The 19,518-nt window shown below is 39.1% G+C and overlaps 1 protein-coding gene across 8 annotated transcripts in view; it reads right to left on the bottom strand.

Annotated features, from left to right (window-relative positions):
* Window positions 1-19,518, bottom strand: part of LOC127864056 (spectrin alpha chain-like) — an 81,276-nt gene that overhangs the window by 41,376 nt on the left and 20,382 nt on the right. For 5 of the 8 annotated variants that reach the window (XM_052403739.1, XM_052403738.1, XM_052403741.1 and 2 more), the window contains exons 2-17: window positions 18,797-18,951; window positions 18,006-18,108; window positions 17,225-17,350; window positions 15,356-15,496; window positions 14,139-14,246; window positions 13,037-13,209; window positions 12,265-12,409; window positions 11,881-11,997; window positions 10,987-11,160; window positions 10,575-10,676; window positions 9,200-9,337; window positions 8,453-8,641; window positions 7,828-7,983; window positions 7,080-7,222; window positions 6,658-6,832; window positions 3,077-3,091 (exon numbers count right to left, since the gene is read on the bottom strand). In XM_052403739.1, the coding sequence (XP_052259699.1) occupies window positions 3,077-3,091; window positions 6,658-6,832; window positions 7,080-7,222; window positions 7,828-7,983; window positions 8,453-8,641; window positions 9,200-9,337; window positions 10,575-10,676; window positions 10,987-11,160; window positions 11,881-11,997; window positions 12,265-12,409; window positions 13,037-13,209; window positions 14,139-14,246; window positions 15,356-15,496; window positions 17,225-17,350; window positions 18,006-18,108; window positions 18,797-18,939 (2,148 nt within the window). In that variant the 5' untranslated portion in view covers window positions 18,940-18,951. The remainder of the gene's footprint in view (window positions 1-3,076; window positions 3,092-6,657; window positions 6,833-7,079; window positions 7,223-7,827; window positions 7,984-8,452; window positions 8,642-9,199; window positions 9,338-10,574; window positions 10,677-10,986; window positions 11,161-11,880; window positions 11,998-12,264; window positions 12,410-13,036; window positions 13,210-14,138; window positions 14,247-15,355; window positions 15,497-17,224; window positions 17,351-18,005; window positions 18,109-18,796; window positions 18,952-19,518) is intronic. The other 3 variants (XM_052403740.1, XM_052403744.1, XM_052403745.1) reach the window with 1 other exon arrangement.

The following is a 19,518-nucleotide window of genomic DNA, read 5'->3' as shown; positions in this document are numbered from 1 at the left end:
CACATGCATTAAGCCCCGCCACAGTATCTGCAATCTATATGTCACAGGCCAACTCTCATAATGCTCCTTCAACACTGCATACAGCGATTTCTTAGACCAGAACATCTGAATAAACTTAACATACACCTTACACAGAAATTGGAACATTGATAAAAAGGCTAGAAAGATATCACGACACAGATTGAGCCTAGCTCTAAGAAAAGGGGGGGGTTAATACATGTGTGTGTCTTCCCTGATAAGCCTGTGCGGACTGCACAGGCTAATCTGGTATGACATTTTACCCGCATGCATTAAGCCCCGTTTTCCCAGATTATGGATTATTTAAATTGAAAGTGTTTTCTCACATATATCTCTATTTTGTTAAACACGCATGTTAAGATAACACCAGGCTCATGTTAATTACTGCAGAGCAGTACTTAGTAAATGAAATAAGCAACAAAACAAAATGTCAGAGAACAAAATGTCACAGAGCGCAGAGAACAGTAAATGTAGCCAGTGTCCATGTTTCCCACATCACTCCTTGTTGTGCTGCTCAGTTTACTCACCATGTGTAGCTGTACTCAAACAGAAGAAATCTCCTACTGTTAAAACACTTGCACACATTGTACTTTTAAATTACTATAATAGCTATACAAAGATAAAGTTTTATGCAGAAAGATGTAATTTAGCTAAAAAAAAACAAAACATGCCACAATTTCACAGCACGCCACACTGGCACAGACTGGCATCAAGAACATCTAGAACAACTATGGATTATGAATGCAAGTTACAAAATACTAGCAAGCAATTAAAAGTGAAACCATATTGGATTGTGTCATGCAAAAATGGGTCCTACCCCATATGAGGCCAGCGTAGCACCAGATCAGCCAGCTCATAAGCAAACACTGGTCAGTTATTAAGTCAAGCAAGAATTCAGTGTCTCAATAAAGGACATGGTAACTTCCGCCATTCTGTTCAAAGGCGCAGGCTGGTCCAGAGGTATGTTTACCACATATAGTTAAGACCCATTTTTGCAAGACGCAGCTTATTTAAATGGCACAAACTGTCACTCATTCAAACCATAAATACCATATGCACAAAGTAAAGTCTGCCCTTTAAACAACAGCATATTCATCAACAAGGTTTGATACATACAACAAACATTTTGTGCAAAATTATACGGAAGGCATGATTCTTAAATTAAATGTTAACTTAATCAGAGAAAATTTTCAAAAAAGGCTTATATAACCATTTCAGTGATGTCCATAGCAAGATTCCATTTAAACTGTTTTAACACCAACAACATATTCTATTTCAAAGAAAATGAGCTAAGCTAAAAAAAGTGCTCAATATTTTGAGTGAATGAAATAATGTTTCTCGAAGGATCAAATGTGATTACGGTTGTAAAAAGAAATGAGCCATGGTCTGTGAAAAAGGGGTTTAATGCATGTGTGTAAAGTGTCTGCGGACTGCACAGGCTAATCTGGGACAACACTTTACGCACATGCATTAAACCCACTTTTCACAGAGCACAACCCAAATATAAAATGTAATGAAAAAATATTTGAAGATAAAACAAAACAAGCGCTCACATAGATATTGTCAAGATAAAACTTGTGAAAGTTTCCTAAAGATTGAGTTTTAATGTGGTCTCAATGTGGTAGCTAGGTTTTTCTAAGATTTGACCTTTAAGACTTTATTTTTGGAATAATGTTACCCACATTCCGACTCATTCTATATATTGTTAAGTTTCATCAAGATTGACTGATAACTGTGACTTCTTGAGTGGTAGTGCGGTTTTTCTAAGACTACCTGGTAACCTTGTTTTCAGACAAACGTGACCCCGATTCAATCTCCAGCTCTATGGGGTCAAGATAAACATGGGGACCAAGTTTCATCAAGATTGTCTAGAGTGGAAACAAGGTTTTTCTAAAATTTGACCTGGTGACCAAGTTTTATGACGCATGTGACCCATATTTTAACTTGGTTTTAATATCGTCAAGATAAACATTAGGACCAAGTGTCATTTAGACTGAGCCATAAATATGGCCTCTATAGAGGTAAGTAGGTTTTTCTAAGATTTGACCAAGTGACCTAGTTTTTGGAAACACGTGAACCTGATTAAGACTTTGGCCTACATAATGTCAAGATAAACATTCAGACAAATATTCATCAATACTGAGTCATAAATGTGGCCTCTGGAGAGGTGAGTAGGTTTTCCTAAGTTTTGACCAGGTGACCTAGTTTTTTAATACACATAAACCTGATTCAAACTTTGCCATTCTGACCAAGTTTCATCGAGACTGGATAAAAAATGTCACCTATAGAGAAGAAACATTTTCAGACGAGACTAAAAATGATTATTTGAATTACCAATCATTAAAATAACTAATGTACATATGTATCTATATTTAAAAGTCCAACAAAATCTCAAAATGTCACAAGTACAAGACATTATTTCTATAGTAAATTTCTTGAGTCAAATATAATCTACAAATAAAGTGCAAGATATTTTGTGTGTGAGCATTTTACATTGCATGTGAAGGCTTCACTTAATTCATGTGTAGGCACACTTATTTTGCGAAATGTCTAGATCTAAGCTTTTCACTCTATTGACAGCAGAAAGCAAAAGCTGAACTTTGGCCTGATTTCAAGAAAAGCTTTCACCATGTCCGATTTGTGCTTGGACAATGTCAAAATGATTCTCTTTGCAGTCATAATTCAGCTACCAAATCGTATTCTAATGTGTAATAATTAAGTTCATTAAACATTTGAAAAAAGTGTAAATCTTTTAAGCTAGCTATTGGCTTTTGCAAATTAACACACAATTAATAAAATCCTCTAAGAGGCTTTTTAAAATAAGTTGAAAGTAAAATGTATTAGTTACGCAATTTATGGTACGGATCAAAATGAAGTACATTTTTATGTGCAAAAAGTGACTGATAAAACTGGATGCAAGAAGAGGCACAAAGATGCATCTTTTAAACAGGTTTTTATCAACGTTTGTGCGAGATAAGGATAAGTGTAAGATCTACAAGATTGGAGGGCCGTGATGGAGCACACACACACACAAAGCAAATCATAAAACAGAACTTACTTGACGTCTCAGAAGCTATCAAATCAACCAGAATAAAACTTAAACAAGGCATAAATAAGATAAGAAGCCATGCCACTGAAGCTAACAGTACAATTATTAAGATAACCAGGGATTTTACAGTTTGAGCCTTGCTATGGAAAATGAGACTTAATGCATGTGCGTAAAGTGTCTTCCCAGATTAGCCTATGCAGACTGCGCAGGCTCATCAGGGACAACATTTTCCCCCTCAACTGGATTTTGGCTAAGAGAAGACTTCTTTTAATCGAAAAGTACCATTAAAGTGGAAAACGATGACACTATGCACTTGCATTAAGCCCTGTTTTCCCACAGCAATACTCATTACTATTCTATGTTTAAGGATACAACAAGTTTATGGGGCACCAAAAAAAATAATTGAAAGCAATATTTTATTGTGTTTTTATGTTGTTTCCATGTTTTCCAAAACTTTGGATAATTGCCAGGCACCCAACCACAGAGCTCCAGATAAGCATCGTTTTATCGTTATTACGATTTGTTTTAAAAGAATAACGAAAAGAAAATCAAAATCCATCGTTTAAAAACGAATTTAGACAGACGGATCCGAATAATGACCGGCCGTTTGATCGTACGGAATTTCCGAGTTCTGCGCAGGGAAAGTTAAATAATAACGAGATTTCTGATACCGTATCCGTGAATAAGTTGATTGTAACCAATAATATTCGCATTTCTGTTTCCGCTCTTCTGTTAACAAAATTAAACATGTCGGCTGCAAAGCGTGGACGAGTTCAAAAGAAACTTCATTCTGCGACAGCGCCAAGTATACTTGGTTTCATTTCGTATCGAGAACAAAGTCCAGTCTATTGTTGGCAGTATATTATATAGTGTCAAAAGCGGTTGATGAGGTGGTATCGACGATCTCAAAAACCAAACATCGCGGTGTCATGCAAAAACAGATCTCGGCATGGAAAAATGACTTTCCCTGGTTACAGATTGAAGGCTCTGATGCCGATATTCATTTGAAATGTTCTTCTTGTATTAAACACAATCTGGCGAGAGAGCTTTTAAATCCAGAAAGGGACTGGTATGCACACAGTAGCTCATGCAAAGGTCAATGGAGTTAAAAGTTCAGTTTGTTATTATATATTTTCCATTGTAAGAAAAAAAAACTAATTGAAAATGATGAACTTTGGAAAAAAACTAATTGCGAAAAAAATCTTGTAGTGAAAACTAATTGACCCGAAACCTTATCTGGAGCTCTGCAACCAGGTAGCAATTAGCATTATGTATGTATGCAGTTATACTAGAACCTTTGCTATAGTCCGTTTCCACAGAAATATGATTCGGGAATTTTTTAACAGATTCTTTTTTAATTCGAACATCCACTGATAAATCTGTTTTATGAACAGGAGTGCTCAAATAAACCCTCAAATAACCAGAACAAAAAAATCCAAGTGTTTTAACATTTAAATTATATATTTGATGTGAAATTGCACTTAAAAATACATAAAAAAATTTTTTTTTCACTAAAACACAATTGTTATCCTCTTCTAAAAACATCAAATATGTTATAAACCATTCCATGCCATCATCTCATCAAAGTTCACTAGACGATGTTATGCAAATGATATAAATGAAGCATTACAGAAAGTATTTCATGCACCTGAACATTCTCAATATCAATTATGATGTATCACCTCAAAACTTCAAAAAAAAGTATTCAGCACATACATGATTCTGAAACTTGAAACAAAATGGTCATTTGTTTGCTTTTGTTCTTTTTAGAGTTAATACCATTTTTCTCCTGGGACATGTATAAATCTATAATATGAACCTTTAAAAAATCTGAAGTTGACCTGTCAATTATCTATTACTGCCTAATTATCTGTATTGTTTCGCAAATGTATCAACAAACATGTGATATACTTAACATAAATAAGACATGTCTTTATGATGACAAGACATTGCTAAACAGAAAAGACATGAAACTACACACAATAGTCAACAAAATGCAGCATACACATCTTTCCACACATAATACAGTGGTCTACTGGTAACTAGTTTTACAACAAACTTCAACCCTTGCCACCACATACATGATGGATCCAGCACACAGTGGGTCCACAGGATGAATTATAGTACCTTATATGTTTCAATCATTAAGGTAAATACTCATTGAAAACATATAACTGTATAGAAAATTGAATCTGTCAATATGTATTTTGTAAAGACATAAGTAACCATTGTGGTTTCTTGCAAAACAGGTCACACACAACTTTATCTTCTGTTCTGCTCACCACTGCAGAGCAAGGGTTCAATACAAAGATCTTGCCATCGAGGGGTGAGTCATACAACCAATATTTAACACAACCACACCTGAGAAGTGGGTAGGGCTATATCTCCTCACCTTGCAATAGTCCTCAGACATGGGATGACCCTCCACATTTCCCAGCCATGACTCTGTGGCCCCCCAGCCCACAGATAGGTCCCTATCTCCTCACCTTGGCATGGTCCTCTGACATAAGCTGTCCCTCCTATTCCCCAGCCCTGACTCAATCTCCACCCACCCACAGATAGGTGCCTATCTCCTCACCTTGCCATAGTCCTCTGACATAAGCTGTCCCTCCTATTCCCCAGCCCTGACTCAATCTCCACCCACCCACAGATAGGTCCCTATCTCCTCACCTTGGCATAGTCCTCTGACATAAGCTGTCCCTCCTATTCCCCAGCCCTGACTCAATCTCCACCCACCCACAGATAGGTCCCTATCTCCTCACCTTGGCATAGTCCTCTGACATAAGCTGTCCCTACTATTCCCCAGCCCTGACTCAATCTCCACCCACCCACAGATAGGTCCCTATCTCCTCACCTTGCCATAGTCCTCTGACATAAGCAGTCCCTCCTATTCCCCAGCCATGACTCAATCTCCACCCACCCACAGATAGGCCCCTATCTCCTCACCTTGCCATAGTCCTCTGACATAAGCTGTCCCTCCTATTCCCCAGCCCTGACTCAATCTCCACCCACCCACAGATAGGTGCCTATCTCCTCACCTTGCCATAGTCCTCTGACATAAGCTGTCCCTCCTATTCCCCAGCCTTGACTCAATCTCCACCCACCCACAGATAGGTTCCTATCTCCTCACCTTGCCATAGTCCTCTGACATAAGCTGTCCCTCCTATTCCCCAGCCCTGACTCAATCTCCGCACACCCACAGATAGGTCCCTATCTCCTCACCTTGCCATAGTCCTCTGACATAAGCTGTCCCTCCTATTCCCCAGCCCTGACTCAATCTCCGCCCACCCACAGATAGGTCCCTATCTCCTCACCTTGCCATAGTCCTCTGACATAAGCTGTCCCTCCTATTCCCCAGCCCTGACTCAATTTCCGCCCACCCACAGATAGGTCCCTATCTCCTCACCTTGCCATAGTCCTCTGACATAAGCTGTCCCTCCTATTCCCCAGCCCTGACTCAAACTCCGCCCACCCACAGATAGGTCCCTATCTCCTCACCTTGCCATAGTCCTCTAACATAAGCTGTCCCTCCTATTCCCCTGCCCTGACTCAATCTCCACCCACCCACAGATAGGTCACTATCTCCTCACCTTGCCATAGTCCTCAGACATGAGTTGTCCCTCCACGTCTCCCAGCCAGGACTCCACATCCTCCACACTCCTGTTGAACTGCTGCTGCTGACTGGCCTCTCGCAGCTTGTTGCCCTTGAACTCTGTGGCCTTCTGTAGGGACGCCCACAGCTCCAGTATCTCCTCCATACGCTCTCTGGAACACACATTAACCCATTTATGCCTAGTGGACTCTCCCATCCTTCTAAATTGGATCAATTTATTTCCAAAATTAGGGATGTCTAATATATTTATTTCTATATTTAGAACATTTCTTACAGAAATTCCTTAAAGCAAACAGCGCAGACCCTGATGAGACGCCGCATCAAGTTTGACATTGAAAGAGAAGAAATCAGCTCAAAGGGGGAGAAATCACGCCCCTGATTATATTCTTGCACACTGACCTGATTGTTTCAGAGGCGTAGTGTTCCTCTTTCAGAAGTTGCTCCCCAGAGGTCTGTATGGCCCCAATGCGACCTTTGTTAGCCTCAACCTCGGCTTCGAAATTCTGGTGCTTTTGAACCTTTGTCTGTAGGTTGGTTGGGTCCTAGAAACACCACACACATACATTATTTCAACTCATGCAGAATAATGCATTTTTATTCAAGTTAACGATGTTTTTTTCCTTTTTTTGACTTAAGTATATGATCATACTTGCATTATTTCAATACATTTCGAACCAATTATTTGTATGATTCATTGTGTGTTTCTTTCCTTAGTAATCAATTTTTATTAACAAAATTAAATTTATAATACTTTCAGCTCCATTCATCTATTTTGGTAATAGAAAATACCTTTGTGTCTTTATTTTCCTTAAAGAATTTTATATGCTATGGGCATTAAAAGTTACTCTAGTAACTTCGGGTTTTTTACCCTTTCCACTCAAAAGCAAAGTGGAAATGGCTTAAGCAACCATCATAAAACCAGAACAGCAAGTAACCCGCATTCTGTCAAGGTTTTATGCTGTTTGCTTCTCATCAGAATTTAAGATTTGGAATTGAATCATTTTATAATGGAATCTAGCAAGAAAGATCTTAAAAAATTGAATTTGATTTCCTAACGGACAAAAAACCCGTCAAAGTGCGTATGTGAGCGGTTAAGGGTTAATCATCGTGATTTGGCCCCAAATAAGATCCTATTTCCCACAATTACCAGGTAGTTGGCGTCGGATGCAGTCTTGAGTTTCTCGTTGATCCAGCTCTTGGTCTCGTCACAGTCACGCTGGAACGTCTGGAACTTGTATGACTCCTCCAGCAGGTGGCGCCGCAGCTGGGACGCATCGTACAGGCTGTCCCTGCGTCTCAACAACTGAAATAGGAAAAATCATTGTATGGTAAATGTACTATGGAGTTATATGTTTTTTCAGATCATAAATCAAACTGTTTAAGTATATGATACTCATGTGTATGCAATTTTTTATGGAGTTTTAGAATTGTTTCATACAATATTCAGACATAAAACAATGATACACATGTGAATTCCATTTTATGGCAATGAATGGGACTTTTATCAAATAATACATATATATAATAATGATTCATCGGTTCATGCAAGAACTCTCTAGATGAGACAATGCCTTCCACCTTACATTGGATTCTCTTTTTAAAAGATACTACCTATAAACGAAAAAAGAAAGTATTTCAAGCGGAAAGTGTCGTCCCAGATAAGCCTGTGAAGACTGCACAGGCTAATCAGGGATGACACTTTACGCACAAACATTTTGAACAGGTTTTTCATAACAAGGATCAAATTATGATGTTATTAACATATCCCCTACCTGGTCCCGTCTGGCGGCCACATCATCAGCAGCGTAGTGCTCGTTCTCGATGAGTTTCGTTGCAAACTCGTCCAGCGCCTTGATCTTCTCCTCCTGGGCCGCCAGGGACATCTCAAAGTCATCGTGCTTCTTGAACAACGCCTCCACAGAGTCCAGAGAGTCACCCAGGTCCTCATTGGCCAGGAACGCCTGGGGGCACAAAGAAATAAGCTCATTATAAATATTGTAGGGTATGGTTCTTCTCTTCGTTGATATCTATCCATCAACACGTACAGATTGGAGTCAGTCACCCAGGTCCTTATTGGCCAGGAATACATGGGTGCACATAGAAATAAAGAAATCACCATTTATACTGTCATGAGGTGTTTTTTAATTGGTGCACAGGGAAATAAAAGAGTCACCATTTATACTGTCATTAGTGTTTTGTTGTTTTTTTGCCTTTGTTAATTGGGGTACAGCCTAGCGGAGTTATGAACACTTTTAGAACTTAATCTGTAACAACATTTGTTGCATTTAATATCGGCAATCCTTATGTCAATATACTTCTTTGGTTGTAAGAGGCAAAGAGCAATACAGGCTCAACCTTATTTATCAACATTTAAATAAAAATGGGTGCTTTCCATGAAAAACTGTCTTAATGCAGGTTTGGAAAGAGTCTTGCCCGATACTTTACGCACATGTATTAAGCCCAGATTTCCCGCGTCTCAGCTCAAATAAAACACTCCCAACTCTTCCACTGAACACTACCTCCTGTTTGGTCATCCAGGCGTCGGCCTGCTCTGTGTCCCTCAGGAAGAGCTGCAGGTCCATACACTGCTCATACAGGATCCTCCTCTCCTCCCACAGCTCATGCAGGCTTGACTTCTCAGAGGACAGGGTGTGCAGCTGTAACACACAGGCACATGGCTCAGCCAAAATCGTTGTACGTAACATGTGCTATTGTTGCTTTTTTTACATTTTTCTGATAATGTGTATTTCTTTTGACCTTGCAGTGAAGGATAACCCATGAAAGTGCTAGCACTTATTTCCAATGGGGTCCTTTGTTTTTTGCTGAAGAGACAGCAAGCAGAAGAGACAGTATTGAGATACAAGGAATCCAGTGCGATACCCTAGCTCTTTGCGAATAGATCCCTTGGTTCTTTTACGTGCTCAGTGTATAGCACAGATACACGCAAGAATTACCTGGGTTTCATACCAGTACATATCTAGTTAGGTGGGAAACACTTTAAGCATTTCTGAAATGTCCAGTGCCCTGGCCAGGAATTGAACCAGGGACCTCTGGAATGGTAGACCAGTGTGTTACCACTCGACCACCGCACCACCCTATCATATTACATATGTGTTGTATTCTTTACTTTTTTCTTTTGGTCATTGCAAATGTAATTTGTTGTGTCCTTTCATTTTTTGTTTTTGTGCTAAGTCAGACTGTTTGGCAATTTGTTGCAGGCAATAAGTAAAGGACAATCTTCTATACAAAAGGTTTCTCTCCTGCTGGTGCAGCTGAAGTTTCATTTTGTGTATATTTTAGGATATTATGTTGGTTTCCTGTGTGATTATGCTCATCATTAGAATAGGACACAATGATTTCACTAAGGCATGTGCTAGTACTTGTGTCTGAAATATCTACGATTGAAGAGATGATATTAGGCAATGAAGTAATGGTATTTTGTTTTAAAAATCCTGAATATCATCCAATAAATTGTTTTCTACCATACTGACAAAGAACAACAACAATTATGTCCACCTATTTTATAACTTATATCGTGTTATTATAGTTGCAAAGGCAATATGATAAATATGTGCAAATTTAGTGTTGTTATATTATCAAACATAGATGTATATTTGGGCTGTGCTCTGTGAAAAGGGGGTTTAATGCATGTGCATAAAGTGTTATCCCAGATTAGCCTGTGCAATCCGCACTGGCTAATCAGGGATGACACTTCCCGCTTTAGTGATATTTTCTGTTTACAGAAAGTCTCTTCTTAGCAAAAATCTAGTTTAGTCGGAAACTGTCGGACTACACAGGCTAATCTGGGACGACACTTAAACGCAAATGCATTAAATGCCTTTTTCACAGAGCACGGCCCAGATATATATACATTATGCTTCATCAAAGGCGTACCTTTTCCTTGACCTCTTCTGCTGCGTAGTGGTTGGTCTCCACCAGTCTCTTGCCTGCCTCCATGGTTGACTTGTAGCTGTCTTCTCGGGCATCTATCTCACCCTGTAATACATCTTCACACCTTGAACTTTGAGTAAGGGACACTATGTTACATGTGACATGTCTTCATAAGATGTCGTACATGTATTGTAAGGTTTTTAAAAAATATCAAAATGAAGGACAAATTTATCAAAATCCTATCAGAAAATGACCATTACAAATTCCTTTTTCTCCAAAATCAGACATCAACTAATTTACTTGTCAACCGAACACATTTTATTAAAGCACAAAATTGAATGCAGACAAACATAAAGATTTCACAATACACCATATGTATATGATACTGTAAGGACACTCAGATATATTGTCTTGCCTTGTGTTCCTGGTGCCTCTCCAGCAGGGCCTCAGCCCCCGCCACGTCCTTGGCGAGGTCGTCTGCAGAGATGATGGCCTTCATGTCATGTATCCAGGAAACGAGGTCACGAAAGTCTGCCAGGAACCGGTGCAGGTTGTACGAGTCGTCCAGGCGCGCCTTCCTCTCCGCACCCTACAGAACATACATTGAGATTCTGTTAAACATTCAACACTCATATAACCAATATTGACGCAATAGTAGTTCATTATAATATCTAATTCATTTTAAGACATATCTTACTAGATTCAAGTTTAAAAGGCTTAATTTCAAACCCTAATATACTGATAAGCAGCAAACAGCATAAAACAAACAGTTCTTTCAAGGCTGTTCTGGTTTTATGCTGTTGCATACAGCCATTTTCACCCTACATAACATACATTTTGCCACTGTTTGGCATTTACAGCAGCATAGATTGGGGGTGGATGGGACACAAAAACAATATTTCAAGACGCTCGTCCGATAGAACAAGTGTCTGTAATGTTTGTCCTAATCCCAGTCCCTATAATCAGTGTTCTCCAAAAAACTTGCAGCCGACATTTTCACCGGTTACATTGAATCTAGACGCTGGCTACTTTTTCCCAAAATATAAATAGCTAAAAAAAAAAATGGTTTATTGCTTAGTCACCGGCTACTTTAATAATATAACTAGCTGCTCATTTTTTTCTGGAGAACACTGCTATAATGTATAACTCAGGTTTATTTTATTGACATTTAAACTGCATTGTTTCTCATTTCACACATGAACGAATTATGTACATAATTTTTTTTACGACACTTAACACACATGCATCAATCCCAATTATTCCAGAGCACGACTCGTATAAAAGTCTGAACTTTTCATATATGTTTAACCTTCTCCTTGAGTTGCATCCAGTTGTCCTCTATCTCTGTCTGCTTGGCATTGATGGCGTCCTCGTGGTCCGGGTGGATGTCCTGGAGACGCTTGGACTCCGCACCCAGCTGGGAAACCTGCGGAACAGAAACCAGGGGGGATTGGTTACACCAGCCTCGGGCATAACAGAACAATTTTACAAACTTAAATCATGATTATTTTCTAATGTGTCTGATGTGAGTTCATCATGACCTTTATTATCGTTTGTTATACAATACATTCAAATAATCTTTTCACCAAACAAACAATTTGATATGACCTGGATGTTTAAAACATTAATTACAGAAAAAATAGCATTTAACTAAAGGGTAACAAAGTAACAAGGCTCCAATTGGCATGGTTACCTTCTCATTGAGAGCCGCCAGGTCCCTCTCAACTCCCTCATGTTTACGCCTCAATGCCTGCACACTGGCGAGGTCTCTCCCGTAGTCGTCTGTAGACAAGATGGCGTCCTTCTCCATGATCCAGGCAATCGTCTCGTCAGCATCTCTGTAACATATGGGGCATGAATCAGGGGTGTCAATTGGCCAAAATCTAAAATCCTGAAAATGAGCTTATCGTTTGGGGACCAGAGCAAAAAAAAGGGTTAATAATTCATGTACCTTTGTTAACTTTTGGTTATAACTTTGTAAACATTATGTTAAAGTAAAATAAATTGTGTTTAAGTTGACATTTTGTGATAATAATCTTAAAATTCCAGAAAAAATCCTCTGATTTATATTAATATAAAATTTGGTCCTTCAGGGCCAAAATCCTGATTTCAGGAATAATCCTGAACTTTGACAGCCCTGATTGAATATAGGGATGGATTACACCATTATTTTAGAAAAACAAGTATCAAGAGTAACAACAGTAACAAAATAAGCATCAAGTGTTGTCCCAGATTGGCCTGTGAAGTCCTCAAAAGCTAATCGAAGACTAAACTATTCGCTTTTCAAGCATTTTCTTATAAAGTTTTTGGTTTTTCTTCCAAACAAAAATCCACTTCAGGTAAAAAGTGTCGTCCCTGAATAGCCTGTGCATACCGGGATGACACTACACACATGCATTAAGCCCTGTTTTCCAAAGCGCATCTCTTATTATTATAACTATCATAAACTCTGCAAAGTGTCTCACCTGTTGAACCTCTGTATCTCGTGAGCCCCGAAGAGCCTCTCCTGTCTGAGCAGTGAGAGCTGTTTGAGGCGGGCCCAGGCCTCGTTAACCTCGTCACGTTTCTGGTTGATCGTGTCCTCGTCTGGGTGGCCGTCCTCCAGCAGCTGCTGGGACAGCGTGTTCACCTCCGTCACCTGAAACATGGTTGTGTGTAGCCTACTAGTGAAAAATGGTTTGTGTGTAGCCTTCTAGTGAAACATGGTGGAATTAAGCCCACTGAGTCATGGTGGTTTGTAGTCTACTGAAATGGGCTTGTGTGTAGTCTACAACTAAAACATAGTGGTATTAAGCCTATTGAAACTTGGTGGTTTGTAGACTGCAGAAATATGATGGTAAGAAGTCCAATGAAACATGGTGGTGTGTAGACTACTACTGAGACATGGTTGTATTAAGCATATTTAAACATGGTGGTATGAAGCCTATTGGGTCATGGTGGTGTGTAGCCTACAGGAACATGGAGGATTGTAGCCTAATAAAGCCTAGAAGACACAAACTGTTTTAGGTACTTTCGTAAGTACTTATTTCTCTGAATGTTTACACATAAAACTTTTACAGTCTGCTGCTTTTGTTGATTTAGAATAAACTTTAACAATAAACACACATTAAACTAATAGCTTTTTAATTCACTAAAGTGATGTGTTTACATATTGGAAGTGAATACATTTTATAACAACCCGAAAAACAAAAACTCAGATAGATCTACCGGTCAATTTTGTGATTATCATCTCAATTATCCAATCAAAAAAGATTCTCAATTTGCTCATTCCTTACCATAAAATAACATATGAGCAGTGTCCTGCAAAACCTGCATTTAATATATGTATGTAAAGTGTCGTCCCAAGTTAGCCTGTGCAGTCTGCACAAGCCAATCAGGGATGAAACTTTATGCCTTTATGGTATTTTTTTGTTAAAAGGATGGCTCTTCTTAGCAAACATCCAGATCAGGTGGAAAATGTTGTCCCTGATAAGCCTGTGTAGACTGCACAGGCTAATCAGGGACAACACTTCACACACATGCATTAAGCCCCATTTTTCCAAAGTGAAGATCATGTAGAGTCCCTACCTTATCTTCATGGTTCTGCAGATCTTTTTGGAACTCATCAAACTTCTTCTGCAGCACTTCCACATGTTCCAGGTCCTGACCAAATTCCTCTGAGGTCACAAACGCTTCCTGAAACATAGTTTAGTGTAGCCATGAGACTATAGGTTACAAATGCTGCCTGAAACATAGTGCAGTGTAGCCATGAGACTATAGATCACAAATGCATCCTTAAACATAGTGCAATGTAGCCATGAGACTATAGGTCACACATGCTTCCTGAAACATAGTGAAATGTAGCCATGAGCACTTCTATTTTACAGAACAGTTGAATAGCCCATTTCACCAGGAGATCGGCAATATTCGCAGAAACTCGGAAGTCTACTATCTATCAGCTGACCACGCTAACCAATCAAATTCTGGAGTATTATGTTTACAGTAAATCAGCATGGCGTCTGCTTCAACAGTTTCCTTTGTTGAAATAAAAAATGCCTTTTCAATCGGTAGTTTGCCACAATCACTTAAAAATTTAATACAACATCAATAATTAGTTACTTTCTCAACAGACATTCGGACTTTCGTTCAATCAGAGAAGTTTCATACGAGCTGTTTACAACGATCGTATAAACATGCGGTTTCTACTATCGCTTTTTTTAATCAGAATTGGGGTTTCCCAAAAATTGGAGAATCAGTTTTTGTCAACTACGGAAACTCAAAATTGTCCCAAAATGCGATATTTGATAATTATTACTGGAAATAAGGAGGAAATAATAGGATAAATAGAATATTATGTGAGTTTTGGATAAAGATCAAGTTTATCATGCTTGGCTCGAACCATGTTATTAAACACTTATCAAGCCTCGCGTTGGTACATCAGTTCTAAGTCTCGCATGATAAACTTGATCTTTATCCGAAATTCAAATAATATTCTCTATTAACATCGTTTTCACCACCTCCCATATTCTTACAACTTTTCACAAGGCTCACGTGCGGCATTTTCTTCGGTGTATTCTCTCTTTATCAGTAAAATATCCGCCTTGAATTTACAAATATTGCTACTATTAATAGATTAATTGTACATTTACTCCAGCATTTCATTGGTCAGCCAGTTACCTGTTCGGAGTCTTATCGGCTGAAATCGTAAATATTCGTGACTACTCGGAGTGAAATGGGCTATTCTTTGTAAATTCTTCCATAATTTAATCTTATGCAAGTTTTTTTCTCCACAAAAATATTCATACCTTGTCGTGTATCCAGAACATGACCTCGTTGCACTCCCTCATGAACTGTACCAGCTTGAGAGCCTGCTGCAGCTTGAGTCCCTTGTCCTTGAGCTTGGAGAGCAGCAGCTCCCAGAGTCTGTGCAGCTCGTCAAGTCTCTCCTGGGTAAACATATAGCATACATGAAAACTGGGCTAATTGGAGAGCAGCAGCTCCCAGGGTCTGTGCAGCTCATCAAGTCTCTCCTGGGTAAACATACAACATACATGAAAACTGGGCTAATTGGAGAGCAGCAGCTCCCAGGGTCTGTGCAGCTCATCAAGTCTCTCCTGGGTAAACATATAGCATACATGAAAACTGGGCTAATTGGAGAGCAGCAGCTCCCAGGGTCTGTGCAGCTCATCAAGTCTCTCCTAGGTAAACATACAACATACATGAAAACTGGGCTAATTGGAGAGCAGCAGCTCCCAGGGTCTGTGCAGCTCATCAAGTCTCTCCTAGGTAAACATACAACATACATGAAAACTGGGCTAATTGGAGAGCAGCAGCTCCCAGAGTCTGTGCAGCTCATCAAGTCTCTCCTAGGTAAACATACAACATACATGAAAACTGGGCTAATTGGAGAGCAGCAGCTCCCAGAGTCTGTGCAGCTCATCAAGTCTCTCCTAGGTAAACATACAACATACATGAAAACTGGGCTAATTGGAGAGCAGCAGCTCCCAGAGTCTGTGCAGCTCATCAAGTCTCTCCTAGGTAAACATACAACAAACATGAAAGGAAGTCTATTATTAGCCTTGGTGACCTTGACCCCAGTGACCTCAAACCTCATCAAAAGGTAGAGGTCCCTGCAAGGTACCTACGTGCCAAATATGAAAGCGATTGGTAAAGTATTGAAGGCGCTATGAGAAACGGTGGCAAAAGTGTGAAGGAAGGAAGTCTATTATTAGCCTCGGTGACCTTGACCCCAGTAACCTCAAACCTCATTAAAAGGTAGAGGTCCATGCAAGGTACCTACGTGCCAAATATGAAAGCGATTAGTAAAGTATTGAAGGCGCTATGAGAAACGGCAGCAAAAGTGTGACGAAGGAAGGAACACGGAACTACAAACTGGCAACTATATGCTCCACCGAAAATATTTTCGGAGAGCATAAAAAGACTTCCTTTAAAAGAAAAATTCAATAAAGGCGGAAATTGTCATCCCTGATTAGCCTGTGCAGACTGCACAGACTAATCTGGGACGATACTTAACACACGTGCACTAATTTCGTTGTTCCTAGAGCAGAGCTCAAATATTGGTAAACTAAGAGTCCGGCAATAAAGCCCTAGGTTGCTAAACAAAGATGACAATAACATGTTTTGAGTAAGTTTCAAGAAGATTTGGCTTATGTGACCTTAGCAGTGTTTACAAGCTTTTTCTTATGACAATTATTTTATTCAACATGTTTTTTAAAATATATTTTAACCCTTTGCATGCTGGGAAATTTGTCGTCTGCTAAAATGTCGTCTGCTGAATTTATAAAATTAGCATTTTCTTCATTTTTTTTCAAAGAATGCTATCAGAATAGCAAACAGTTTGGATCCTGATGAGACGCCACGTTCTGTGGCGTCTCATCTGGATCCAAACTGTTTGCAAAGGCCTTTAAAATTCGGTTCCCGCACTGAAAGGGTTAATATCATTGGGTAATTTGCAATATAAACATTTATTTATGTTTTCCTTTTTCTACACGTAAATGGCACTGCTACAAGGGAGCCACAACTGCCTTCTAAACTATTTTGCTGTTTTTTTCTAGCAGTGGTATCAATGACCCTTATGTTCTTAACACAAACTGTAAAACACTTGTCCAAACAAGTCACACACAAATTTGTCAAGTGATAGAAGACCATGCTACCTTGATGGTTTCAGAAGCAAAGTGTCCCTGGTCTATCATCTCCGTTCCAATGTTGTCAAGGGTAACGATTGCGTTAGCGTGGGCGGCCACCTCTGCCTCGAAAGCCTGGTGCTTCTGGATCTTTGCCTGTGAATTGTTAGAGACTCGGCTTGTAAGACTGGCAACAAACAAGGCCTACCAAATGAGCCTTGTTCTGGGAAAACAGGGCTTAATGCATTTGGATTGTCCTCCCAGATGAGCCTGTGAAGTCTGCACAGGCTAATTAGGGACAACACTTTCCGCCAACACTGGATTGTCAATTAAAAGACATCTCCATGAAACAAAAATATCCATAAAAGCAGAAAGTTACGTCCCTGATTAGCCTGTGCAAGGCTTATATGGGATGACACTTAATTAAATATCAATTAAGTCCAGTTTTCCAAGAACGCAGCACAAGCGATGATGATAACGTTTGTATTTTTCACTGCATTCACTCAGTACTTTTTTAATACCAGCAGTTTCTGTTCTGTTTTTAAATTAGGTTTAAACCTGGTTTATAGGGATAAAATATTGCACTATTTATTGAAATGTGATTATGTATAAATCTGCTTTTCAAGAGCTTGAACAAATTCACAGACAACTTATCTGTATGCTGAGTCACATTATTGATGAATGAACTAATAATTACGTGTTCGCAACCATTAATTTAGAAGTTGCCTTTCAATAGCTTATAACAATGGCACAATCTGGATTACCCCAAGAATGTCAACTCTGTGCCCAAAGAAAGCAACTCTTAACTGACCTGCAGGTTAGTTGGGTCTTTGTAGCTCTCATCTGAGGCTGTCTGCAATTTCTCCAGAATCCAGCTCTCCAGCTCATCTGCATCGCGCTTGAAATACTGGTACCTGAAACACAGAACAGAAATATGATTAACTCAAACACAGAGCATACGTGTAACTTAAACATACACAGAGCATATGTGTAACTTAAACAAAAAGATAAATACAGCATATGGGACACTCCACGACAGATGAATACTGGTTCATCACACACGAGAGTAGTAAGACAAAAACATACTTGTAGAACACACAGCCAAACTACTGGTAAATGGTAACACAGAATACTGGTTCATCACACACAAGAGTAGTAGGACAAATACATACTTGTAGAACACACAGCCAAACTACTGGTAAATGGTAACACAGAAAAGAAACAAGAGTACATAATCACTTTCCACATAGCAGTAAACTCCTCTAAATAATCATCCCTGAATCAAGATACATTTAATAATCATTTTTTTTAAAGCAAAACCTCAAAATACTGAACTTATATCATTTGCCTCAGCTGGCACAATGCACCTTGTCAATAAGCATAAAACAAAGTATCTAAAAAGTGCTGCCTCAGGCTTACACGGCCATTTGACAAATTAGCAACAGCTTCAAATTTACTAATTTTAAAAGTAAAGAAAATCTTACTTGGCTACAATTTTTCCTCATAAAAACAAAACACATTAAATACTCAAAAATTATGAGAACTTTACAAAAGCAAGGTACATATCTGTACTGTTAAGAGAATTTTGAAAGCCCTGCTCACCGTCTGGAGTCTTCAAGTTTGTTGCGTCTGTCAGCGATGGCCTGTTTGAAGGCCGAGTATCTACCAAGCACCTCCTCTCTGCGCTGCTGAATGTCCTCAGCAGTCTCGAGGATCTTGATCTCTCGAGGCTGAACCTCGGTCATGGTGAACACTCACTGAAACACACACACAACATTGAAGTGTTAGTGATTAGACTTGCATTCGTTGAGAAAAAGACCAATACAATTTCGATGACTCACTGGAACTACAAACAACGTTTAATTTTTCCAATTGTGATTGGTGATTATCCATAAACAAACAGATAAACATTTTTCTTAGTCAAAAATGTTATTTTGATTTTGCTTATATAATACCAGTGCTCCAGCTAGGCCTAAATCGAAGGGCGCCGCGCCCTGCCCTCCCGAACCTCCGCCCTGCCCCCCCCCTCTAAAAAAAAAAAAATTTTTTTTTTTTTTTTTTTTTTACATATGATAATTCATAAATCTCTTATTTCATTGTAATTATTTTAATCCTCATTGTAGACATTATATTTGAATGGTTTAATAATAATGGAAATAATACAATTATTTATAACATATAAATTAACATGCAATAGGAAGCATTCTAGAAACACCCGCGCGCTCGAACGTGCCCTTTTCACAAAATACTGCGCGTCGAAAGTGCCCATTTGACAATATACTGCGCGTCGAAAGTGCCCTTTTAACAAAAAAGCCCCCCTGCCC

Source organism: Dreissena polymorpha, unplaced genomic scaffold, assembly GCF_020536995.1.
Source record: "Dreissena polymorpha isolate Duluth1 unplaced genomic scaffold, UMN_Dpol_1.0 chrUn092, whole genome shotgun sequence".
NCBI classification, from domain to species: Eukaryota; Metazoa; Mollusca; class Bivalvia; order Myida; family Dreissenidae; genus Dreissena; species Dreissena polymorpha.
Note: the sequence above shows the minus strand (reverse complement) of the source record. Positions and strands in the feature narration are given on the sequence as shown.